The 11,133-nt window shown below is 36.9% G+C and overlaps 1 protein-coding gene across 1 annotated transcript in view; it reads right to left on the bottom strand.

The window, feature by feature from the left end:
* The window catches only part of prpf6 (PRP6 pre-mRNA processing factor 6 homolog (S. cerevisiae)), a 24,995-nt gene extending 15,925 nt beyond the window's left edge, over positions 1-9,070 (bottom strand). Inside the window, exons 1-9 of the mRNA XM_016497625.1 lie at positions 8,837-9,070; positions 7,863-8,022; positions 7,460-7,578; positions 7,298-7,376; positions 5,857-6,033; positions 5,552-5,692; positions 5,371-5,465; positions 5,133-5,289; positions 2,052-2,214 (exon numbers count right to left, since the gene is read on the bottom strand). Coding sequence (XP_016353111.1) covers positions 2,052-2,214; positions 5,133-5,289; positions 5,371-5,465; positions 5,552-5,692; positions 5,857-6,033; positions 7,298-7,376; positions 7,460-7,578; positions 7,863-8,022; positions 8,837-9,027 — 1,282 coding nt within the window. The 5' untranslated portion in view covers positions 9,028-9,070. The remainder of the gene's footprint in view (positions 1-2,051; positions 2,215-5,132; positions 5,290-5,370; positions 5,466-5,551; positions 5,693-5,856; positions 6,034-7,297; positions 7,377-7,459; positions 7,579-7,862; positions 8,023-8,836) is intronic.
* Between the last annotated feature and the right edge of the window lie 2,063 nt (positions 9,071-11,133).

Genomic DNA, 11,133 nt, shown 5'->3' with positions numbered 1-11,133 from the left:
CCGTGCAGGACTCTGCTTTAAACTGCTTTGCGTCTCTCCGTCAGATAACCTCACGTGCATGATGCGCCATTTACGGGTATTTCCCTAAACCGACACACATCAATTTATTTAGATTTATTTATTTTTTTTTCAGTTTACGAAAATGTTTTTTGAAATCTCGAAATATCGGAAATGTGTTTAAAAACATATCACCGTTATTGAAAAAAATTATATCGCGATACATATTGATATTGAATTATTGTCCAGCCCTACTCTGCTGTTTACAACATAATAAGAATAAGATGAAGATGAAGAAGAAGAAGAAGAAGAAGAAGAAGAAGGTGTGTTTGAGCAGCAAATCAGAATATTACAATAATTTCTGAAGGAACATGCGACTTGAGTAATGATGCTAAAAATTCAGCTTTGAAATCAAAACGCGCATAAATAAGTGTGACTAATGAAATTCAATAATAATGGCGGAGCCTCAACATTTGATTTGCAGCGATGCGCATTCTAGCCATTTGCGCTGCAGCTGAAGTGAATAACAGCTTTCTGTAGCCTATATCATTTTATTTTTAAGATTTATTTTATAACCTCACGTGCATGATGCGCCATTTACGGGTATTTCCCTAAACCGACACACATCAATTTATTTAGATTTATTTATTTTTTTTTCAGTTTACGAAAATGTTTTTTGAAATCTCGAAATATCGGAAATGTGTTTAAAAACATATCACCGTTATTGAAAAAAATTATATCGCGATACATATTGATATTGAATTATTGTCCAGCCCTACTCTGCTGTTTACAACATAATAAGAATAAGATGAAGATGAAGAAGAAGAAGAAGAAGAAGAAGAAGAAGGTGTGTTTGAGCAGCAAATCAGAATATTACAATAATTTCTGAAGGAACATGTGACTTGAGTAATGATGCTAAAAATTCAGCTTTGAAATCACAGGAATAGATTACATTTTAAAATATAAATAGAAAACAGTTATTTTAAATAGTAAAAATATTACAAAATTTGCTGTACTTTGGATCAAATGAATGCACGCTTGGTGAGCAGAAGAGACTTCTTTAAAAACATGAAAAATCTTATTGTTCAAAACCTTTTGGTAGTGTATTTGGCATTTTACAAGTTCTCAACATGCAGTGCTGAGGCACAAGATGCTGCAAAAAACACAAGGCTTGTGTGCACAACTGTCAAAGATGTCTATCTTAAGCACGTTTACAATAGAAAAGCAACACTGCTTTGAAACAACGCCAACGTCTATGGTAACATCCTAACCTGTAAAGACTACGATTCAAACAACTTTAGAGTTCAAATAATAAATGAAAAAGTTGTATAAAATGATAAACCACAAACTTCAGCCTAATAAATGATTATGCACGTTATACATAATTGGTCTGAACAAAAACTGCAGACGGGCTTAATAATAAAGCAAATTCACTCTTTGACAGTAGGTGGCGCTTATGGACAAGCAGAAATAGTAATATATACAAACAATACAAATAATGCACACAAAGCAGAGCTGCGCTTATAAACACTAATATTAGGCATCATATGGCAGTAAGATAAAAAAGAAAATCATCAGTCATCAAAACTGCGTTTCCTTCAGATATACATTCACTCCTCAGATTTGCACGAATCACGTGAACGGCCAATTTCAATGGGCAAGCACTCAAACGTTCTCCAGAAAATGCAAAAACCACTGCTGTGCAAACACTTCATACAAATCACGTCATTAATTATAATCGAACTGCTACTAAAATTAGATTTTTAATGACAAACTAATTACTTCACTTACAGCACATTACTTTATAGAGTTAACAAGCTAATCAAGGTAGAGACATTGATGAAGTAGAACCGTCAGCCTGTTTAAAGAGATGCTTCATCACAAGGGGGAGATTCGAGACGTTTTAACAAGCTGAGACTGATAGAGGTTTCATACATAACTAACAATTCATCTGTCTCTGTCACACAGGTATGCAGGCAGAAAAAAGCAGGTGACAGTGGAAAGAGAAACCTAAATAGGACTGGAGGAAGAGAGACAGACAGAGAGTCACTGACCTTTCCTGAGCACTCGTTTCTTGGCCCTGATGTCCGTCTCTAGCTCCGCGGCGCTGATATAGATGCGCACAGACTGAGGGAGGTGACGCACCGCCTGGGCAACTACTGCCTTCGCTGTGTCTCCAGGCTGCAGCCGGGCGGCTTCTAGCCAAACATCCTCACTCTGAACAGACAACGCACAGCACAGATTACACACACACACACACTGACTATGAAGATAAGACACACAAATAAACACTATATTAACAAGACACAGTTACTCAGAACAGATAACATCTTCAGCAGGGCTCAAGAAAAACAAAAATGATGAGGAAGCCAAAAAATCTATTTAGTTTCAGAATTGCTTAATAAAGACGGCCATTCATGAAGTTATGCATGTTTCTGCTTGACTCTGTGTGAATGAATGGCGCAGACGCACGGTTTCGTTTACTACACACATACTCAAGTGCGGCGTTTTCAGCCTCTGCCCCTCAATATATGAGGACATATATATCACTTAATGTAATGATAGTATTACAACTAATAATAATTATTATTAAAACATTATTTTTTAATGAATATTTACCAGAAAAATATATTTACCAGAATTTAGCAGAAAATGTATTTAGCAGATTTTTTTTTTATACAAAACACAGTAATTCTGAAAATAAATAAATAAAATAATAAATAATTTATTATATAAAATCAATTAATTAGAGATGCTTTTGATTATTACAATTCAATGAAACCATTAAATGGAATCCAGAAAAATAATGGAAAACACAGTATTTGATAAAAATAAATAAATAAATAAAACTGAATTTGAGAAAAACATAAAACATTTCATAGGGCCTTAAAAATGTCATTTGTCGTCAAACTTTTAATAAACTGCTGTTAAATTGGGTAAGTTTCATGATTTCAATTACCGGTAATTAAAGCTTTTTGATTAATAAAAATGTAATTTCACCATTGAAAGACTAGAAAAATTAAAACAGAAAAAAATAAATAAAATGGATTTCATAGGGCCTTATGTACGAATATTTCTGCCTGTTTGGAAAATCTTATGTTTTGGACCTTATATGTTGTTATATGTTAAATATGGTTTTCTCATAAGTTAAACAATTGCAAATAATATTTATTATAAAATACTACTTAACTAAAATTTAACAACAATAGCTACCAATTTAAACGAATAATTCATTCATTTATTTTAATATCAATTAAAGTCTCACAAACCTAATGCATACAAAACACTAATCACCAGTCAGTTGAGGCAGTTTGGTGAATCTTTTGACTAACTCAAAAAAGAACTGGTTCATTTTTTCATGAATTGGACATTACAGCTTGCAAATTAGTCCTGACTGACTATCGAGTGCTGACTAGATTTTAAATTACGAAATGTTACAATTATTGAAACATTTTTGTTTTTTCATGTATTTTAGTCAGTCTGGAGCCCTGCTCCACAGTTAACATGAGTAACTGAAGATAAGCAGGTGAATTACTAAAAATGAATGCTCAATGATTTATAGAAACAGCTGCCAAGGCAACATTTTTGTTATTCACACACACAGGCGTGATGATTGAATGTACTGATCATGTCCAAACATCCTGTGGTCAGTGGTCAGCTCTCTTAGGCTTTGAGACACAGCCATGTCACTGCTCTGCTGCTGAACTGTGCAGCTCAACTTTGATTAATGAGCCTGCAGAAATTCCCCAACACTTAATGAAGCTGTGCACACACACTGAGAGCAAAAGGGCCTGACATTGTTTTCCGCTCACTGTGTTTTCATTCCCAGTTCTTTCTCTCCGACTCCAAAGTCAGCACTAGTAGACAAATTGACTGGCACAGCTTACATGCATGTTGTTCTTGAACCATATTTATAGCATTTTGGGAAGTGGGCTTTTGCAGATTGTAAATGTATCACTATGGCAACCTGTCAACATTTCTAAAGCTGTAAAATTTCAATGGCTCAAACACTCGCTGCCCCCTACTGGACATACAGTAAAGCGCTTCCTTTTTACTTTACAGGGACAATTCAACCAAAACCTAAAATTCTGTCATCATTTTCACACCCTTATGTCATTCCAAACCTGCATGGCCTTCTATCCTCTATGAAATAGAGATGAGGAATGCCTGTTTTTTTGTCAAAATAGAAGTCAACTGTTATACAATTTGTGAACCAACCCTTCTCAAAACATCTTTAAATTAAATATGTCCCACAGAAAAAAAAGACTTTAAGGGGGTCACATCCTAAGTTAAACCATTTTACTGTCAGAGTCCCATTTATAATGTTCATCAAGGTTTCTTGCACCTACTTTGAGTGAAATAAAAGAGATTACTGGTGTGATGTCGTTTCAAACATAATCATGCAAAAACTAAGTTTGTTTGGAATGCATTTCAGGGCCAAAATGAACTTTCTAGAAAACTTTGCACTGGCTAGTAAACACCTTCGAACTCCCATTGGTCTGCGACGATGATGTAATAGGTAGGTGTGTCTCTGGGGCTCCGCCTTCTTTGACATGCAATTCTTCTCTGCTACATTTCTTCTGCTCAGTTCATCAAGGTCAGATGCGAGAAAAAGCAAGCACACACTGACAAGCGGCTTTATAGTACAAACAGAAGTTTTAAATTTAACTGAACGTGACACCGACACTGTTCCCCCCCCCCAATTACACAGAAATACTTTGATGACCAAAAAATAAATAAATACTTTGCAACCAAAACAACATTTCAGACATCATACATTACTTTTGTTTTATGCGCTTCTTGGTGTTTCCATCCAGCGGTTTTTCATGCGATATTCCAAACTGTGCATAAAAATAGGTGGATGGAAACATAGCTACTACGATCAGATGCTTTCTTAACGGCTGTTATTTTTGTTGTGTTTTTTTTTGTTATTGAGAGGAAAGCGCACAACACATTTACATATCCGCTCTCAACGGAGTGTGTGGTGTAGGGATGTTCACAAACAGTGAACCGCTGCTAAGATAATTCAAACTTCCTTTTACCTCTAAACGAAGAATGAAAAAAACAACAACTTTTCCTTAAGTATATCAAGGACTTAATTTAGTTGTACATTTCCTCCTCCATTTATGCCTCACCTTGGGACACATCTCAGTGCCTTTCATGATCAGGTTTCTGGCCACCTGCAGCTTCCCGGTCACCTCCTCCAGACGGGCAGAAGCGATCCACGCGGGCGGGTGATGAGGGTTTGTTTCTCTCACTGACTTCAAGAGGAGACGGGCCTTCTTAATATCACTGCGCACACACAGAATCACATTAGAAAATTCAACACAGACAGCCCAGATATAAAGTTCATGAGGCTAAAACACTTGGTACCTGATGTCTCCTCCATGTGTGGGGATCATGGAGTTGAGATCGGTGAGATAGCCTTTAGGATCAACAACAGTCTGTCCACTCACAGAGTCAGACACCTGGAGACACCAGCAAAGACACTGTGAAAACTTCTGGCTTTCTTCAACATAATTCAGTTTGCAGTTAAAATGCTGTGGTGCATCACCTGACTGAGCCTCATGTCCATCAGAGTGTTTCTGGCCTGTCCGATCTTCCTCATGTCCAGCTCTCCAGCTTCAGGCGTCATGCCTCCTGGGTAGGGTGTGTTCAAGCCTCCTGGGAAGGATGTCGCTAGCCCGCCAAATTGCTGAAAAGGGAAACAGCTCAATTAGAAATTGCATCATTTCATATTTTGCAATGAAATCTTCAAGTGCAATGGATCCTCTAATGCAATGCATTGTGCTCTGATTATATTCATATTTTCTTTGTAGTTAATGATGCACCTGTGAAAGGTGAAGGGCCGTTACTCACCCCTTGCAGTGGGTCAACAGAAGTGTGGTTTTCTCCAGTCTGGAGGTGCTTGGCAAAGAAGCTGTCCGGCACAGGTGTGAGCTTCTCATGGCGGGGATTCCTCTGACGCTTGTTCCTGGCATCACCAACCTCAGGAATACTCAACCATTCATCTTCTGTGACTTCAGCCAGCTTCCTCTGTAGGCAGAAATAATGCAACAACAGGGATCTATACTACTGTTCAAAACTTTGGGGTTTGAAAGAAGTCACTTTTGCTCAAGAGACTCCAAGTATATGATCAAAAATACAGTTAAAACAATAATATTGAGAAATGTCATAATTAAAAAGAACTGTTTTCTATTTGAATATATTTTAAAAAGTAATTTATTTCTGTGATCAAAGCAGAATTTTCAGCATCATTACTCCAGTCTTCAGTGTCACATGACCCTTCAAAAATCATTCTAGTATGCTGATTTTTTTCAGCATTCCTTGACAAATGAAAAGTTTTGTTTTTATACGTCTTTACTCTCACTACTGATCTATTGAATGTGTCTTTAATGAATACAATAGCAAATACACATTCAATACAAATATTATTTTCTTTCAAATAGAAATTTTACTGAGCCCAACATTTTGAACAAAAGTGTACATGAGTAAAAAAAAATTCTGAACACCAACTGTTGATCTTTACCATTATTATTTAGTAATATTAAAGTGCCCCTATTATGGATGTTTGAAAATTACCTTTCATGCAGTCATTGTAGTGTGTAACACAGCTCTAAGTGAATGAAAACATCCTGCAACGTTTTAAATCTGAAAGTGCACCGTGTATAAAGTTATTGTCTCTCAAAAGAAAGAGTCGACTCTGAATCATTGAAACGAGTCGTTTTTAAAACGAATCCCATGTTGACGTCAACATGAAACATTAGCATATTGCCGCCCACTTGTTGGTCTTTTCGCTGTTGGTCTGAATGAAAATGCAAATTCTTTCTTTGCCACTAGATGCAGCTTTTGGAGCGGTAAAAATAGCTGTTTCCCCGGTAACGGCTGTACACAAAGCAGCACTGCGCTCACAAACACTGCTTTATTAGCATTACAGGCAAGATGAAATGAAAATGAGACCAATCGACCAATCACCACAGATTAGAGTCACGCAAAAGAGGGGTTTGGAAAAATGAATCGTTGAGCATCGTTTGGGAGTCGTTGAGCAAGTAAGGTAAAAACACATGCATATTATAAGACAGCGTAAGTGTTTTTTGACCTTGCATGCATGTCAACCTGTTGTTGGGGACTCCCAAAACCAAAATATGAACCTTTCAAAACCCATAATAGGGGCACTTTAAAATTCTGACAGTTCAAACTAAAATTCCAAATACTATTTATAGGACAAAGTAGCTAGGGAAACATTTTGACAAACAAATCATAATTCAGCAGGACAATGCCCACCAAGTTACACACAAACCTTCAGGTCTGAGAATTGTTGCTGAATTTTGGGCCGCTCCATACGGTATTTCTCTATCTCCTCTTTCTCTCGCAGCTCCCTGCAGATACATCAACAAAATAAGCCAAGAGACACTACATAAAAACAAACAAGTGTAGATGAGAGAAGAAAGTTCACACTCACCTTCTTTCTTTGCGTCTCTCATCCATGCGCTTATCCAGTGCGGCGTAGATGGCATCCGCCTCCTCATCATCTTTCTCATACGGCCCACTGGAGAACAAACTGCCTGCGTAGCCGTTGAACTAGAGGATACAGAGGAAGAGTACATATGAAGTTTTATATCTTAAAAAGTTACTAATAAAATTACATAAAATAAGTGCTTTTCCTTTCACTGCCAGACACATGTGGTCTCAATCATTTGAGTTGAATTACTGAAATAAATGAACTTTTCCACGACATTCTAATTTATTGAGATGCTCCTGTATTTATTAAACAGAATTTTGTATATTCTTTTGCATGCAGTCACATAGGGGAACAGGTCAACATGACCCTCCTCAGCACAATTCATGATGAACTGCAGGTGTACCTCATCGTAGTTAGTGTCATTCAGATCCTCGTCATCATCGTCGTTTTTCTTCATCTGATCGCCCACCGTCCTCTTCCCAGGGGGTGCGTGCCGATCATCTACTGGGTCATTAGCATCGCGAGCGGGACCGATATCAGATCGCGTGGTGAAACCTGTGGCACTGAGGAGCACAACACGTCACAACTCGGTACATAACATAAGATACTACGACAAGTACTACCGGTCAAAAGATTGGATTAGTTACCATTTTTAATGTAACTGAAAGAAGCCTCTTATGCTTACCAAGGCTGCATTTGCTTGATAAAAAAATACAGTATAATCAGTAATATTGTGAAATATTATTACAATTTAAAATAACTGTTTCTTTAGTTGAATATATTTAAAAAATGCATTTTATTTCTGTGATGCAAAGCTGAATTTTCAGCATCATTATCCTTCAGAAATCAATCTAATATACTGATCTGCTGCTCAAGAAACATTTCTTATTATTATTGTTGAAAATACTTTAATTTTGAACTGGAAACTGGAGTAATGGCTGCAGAAAATTCAGCTTTGCATCACAGGTATAAATTACATTTTGATATGCATTCAAATAGAAAGCAATTGTTTTAAATTGTAAAATGTTATCGTATTTTTGATCAAATAAATGCAGCCTTGGAAACTTTTTACCGAAGTTTCAAAGTAGTGTAAATTACAAGACATCTTAAAACATAAAAAAACATATTACTATAAAATAACACATCTTAAGATAACACATAAACACAGCACAATACAACAACATCAAGACAACAAATTAAGCATCAACGAAACATCGTAATTCACAACACAACACAGCGTTCTTAACTTTATACAGCTGCCTGGAAATCAGGCGTGTTATTATAATTATTAACACAGTGATTTATGCAGTGAGAGAGCGGTCTTACAGTTTTTAGACTGTCGTGATTATTATATATATGTATGTATTGGTTTCTCACCCTCTACCCAGACCGGGCACGTAACCCAGCGGCGCAGACATGCCGAGAAACGGCTTCTTCTTCTTATTCAAGCCGCCCATGAGCGGAGAGGCGAGCGGCATCGCCGGTGCTCCCCCTGCGGCTCCGCCGGTCCCTCCGGACGCGGCTTTGCTTGCAGTTTTCGCGGGTTGTTTCGCTGTAGCGCTCGCCATCGTTGCGCTGCCGACAACACGCTTCACTTCCGGCACAACAACAGACGCGCTTCCGGTGACATGAAAGTCTGCTTTTAAAATATTGTAGTTGCCCTATAGCGCCCTCACAGGACGGGCGGTGTGAAGTAACTTGACCTAAATTCACCTGCTCTTTGTGCTTTTGTTGTGAGTTACATGTTTCTGTCATAACAGACACAAGATGATATGACACGCAAAAAAAAAACACTTAAAATACTGTGTATGTTGGTGGACTTAAACCTTCCCTTTTATCATAAAGCATATGTACTCGATTTCAAATTTGTTATAGAATCAAATAATTACTTGCTATCTAGAGGAAAAGGAATCACGTAGGAGTCGAGCAGGTAAAACGTAATTTTATCTGTTTAGAAGTAGGCTATTATTTGTTGCTACTAGGATCCTGTTGGTTTCAAGTTATGACTGAATTCCTTTAGCTATCCTGATCTATACGCATCCTTTAGGATTTTTGATTGAGTTAGTCCTTTTAATAGAAAAATATATATTTTGGGCTAATATGAAAAGTATATTTATAAAGCTTTGGGCCATTTGAAGACAGTACCTCATCAACGTGAGTTTCCTCTACAGAGGGCAGCATAGGCTTGATTTCTACGGTGACAAGTATCTCAGAACAACACTTAAAGGTTTGTATTTTACTATTAGAATACTTACGGTTATTATAGCTAAATATGTCGAGACAATTAAAAGTTAACCAGTTAAATGTTAACCATTTGTAGTCTAATTCCCCTGAAAAGTGTAAAATCTGTCTGTCTGTCTCACTTTAAATAGTTCTTTAAGTACTTTCAAATAAAAATGTAAAATTTAATGTTAAAACTTGAACGAGTAAAAAGACCTTTAAAGCATTGTATGGGTTTTAATGGAGCTTCAAGAATCCATTATTTGTGAGTGTCATATACATTAAGCAGTACAGTTCATATTTTAAAGTTCAATCTGTGCTTAAGAATGTTAAATTAAATCATTCTGTGCATATCAGTGGAAGTAAATAGCTAATTTTAAGCTCATATTTCATCACTTGGGATGTATCAACAATCTTCACACCACCTCAAAGCTCCAGCTATGGAGACGATAATGAGAGCAGACACTGTCACATCAGACTCAAGGGCTTTCGGCAGCTCAATTTAATAAATGTGCCTACAACATCAGGAAAATCAGCTTGGCTGTGAAGACAGTTCTTGAAAGCTTATAGATTCAAACAGAAATGCCTGCCGAAACAGACTGCGTTTAACACTCAACTTATTCAAATACAATATGAAATCCCTTGCTTTCAGTGGCCTAAGAGTCAGCAGTCAGACTTGAATATGAATGAAAGTTTTCTCCATTCTTCTCTATTGCCCTTACTGATGTGACGTCAATGTCAAAAGAATTGGCAGACATAAAGCTCAACCGCCACTCTCAATTTACGTACAATTTTAGAAAGTTCAGGAGATTTTTATTCCATTAGCACATATTGTACAACATTGTTACAAGCTTTCTGAGCTTTCAGTTACAAACTTCTTCACGTGACCCTATTTACTTTCTCAATTCCCTTTGTCAGTGAATGGGTGCCGTCAGAATGAGAGTCCAAACAGCTGATAAAAACACCACAATAATCCACACCACTCCAGTCTATCCGTGTCTTGTGAAGTGAAAATTTGTGTGTTTGTAAGAAACAAATCCATCATTAAGAAATGTATTATAACTGTAATATATATACATATACATATAACTGTTGTTTCTGGCTAAAATACCAGTCCTATATCTCCGGTGAAAAAGTACTCTCGTCTGAATCAGGAGAGAAATATGCACAGATCAAGCACCGTTTAGAAGTGAAAACAGTCCAAAACAGCTCTAAACAAATATGTAGGTGATGGACTTTTCAGGAAGCAATATTATGGATTATGGACTGGTATTTGAAGTGAAAACATTTTATTGATGGATTTGTTTCTTACAAACACACAGATTTTAACCTCACAAGATGTAAAACGATGGAATGAAATAGTGTGGATTACTTGTGGATTAATGTGATGTTTTTATCGGCTGTTTGGACTCTCATTCTGACGGCACCCATTCACTGCAGAGGATCCATTGGTG

The sequence above is a fragment of the Sinocyclocheilus anshuiensis genome, unplaced genomic scaffold (genome assembly GCF_001515605.1).
Source record: "Sinocyclocheilus anshuiensis isolate Anshui unplaced genomic scaffold, SAMN03320099.WGS_v1.1 scaffold130, whole genome shotgun sequence".
In the NCBI taxonomy this organism is placed as follows: Eukaryota; Metazoa; Chordata; class Actinopteri; order Cypriniformes; family Cyprinidae; genus Sinocyclocheilus; species Sinocyclocheilus anshuiensis.
The sequence above is the reverse complement of the archived record's forward strand: the minus strand, read 5'-3'. Positions and strand labels throughout refer to the sequence as shown.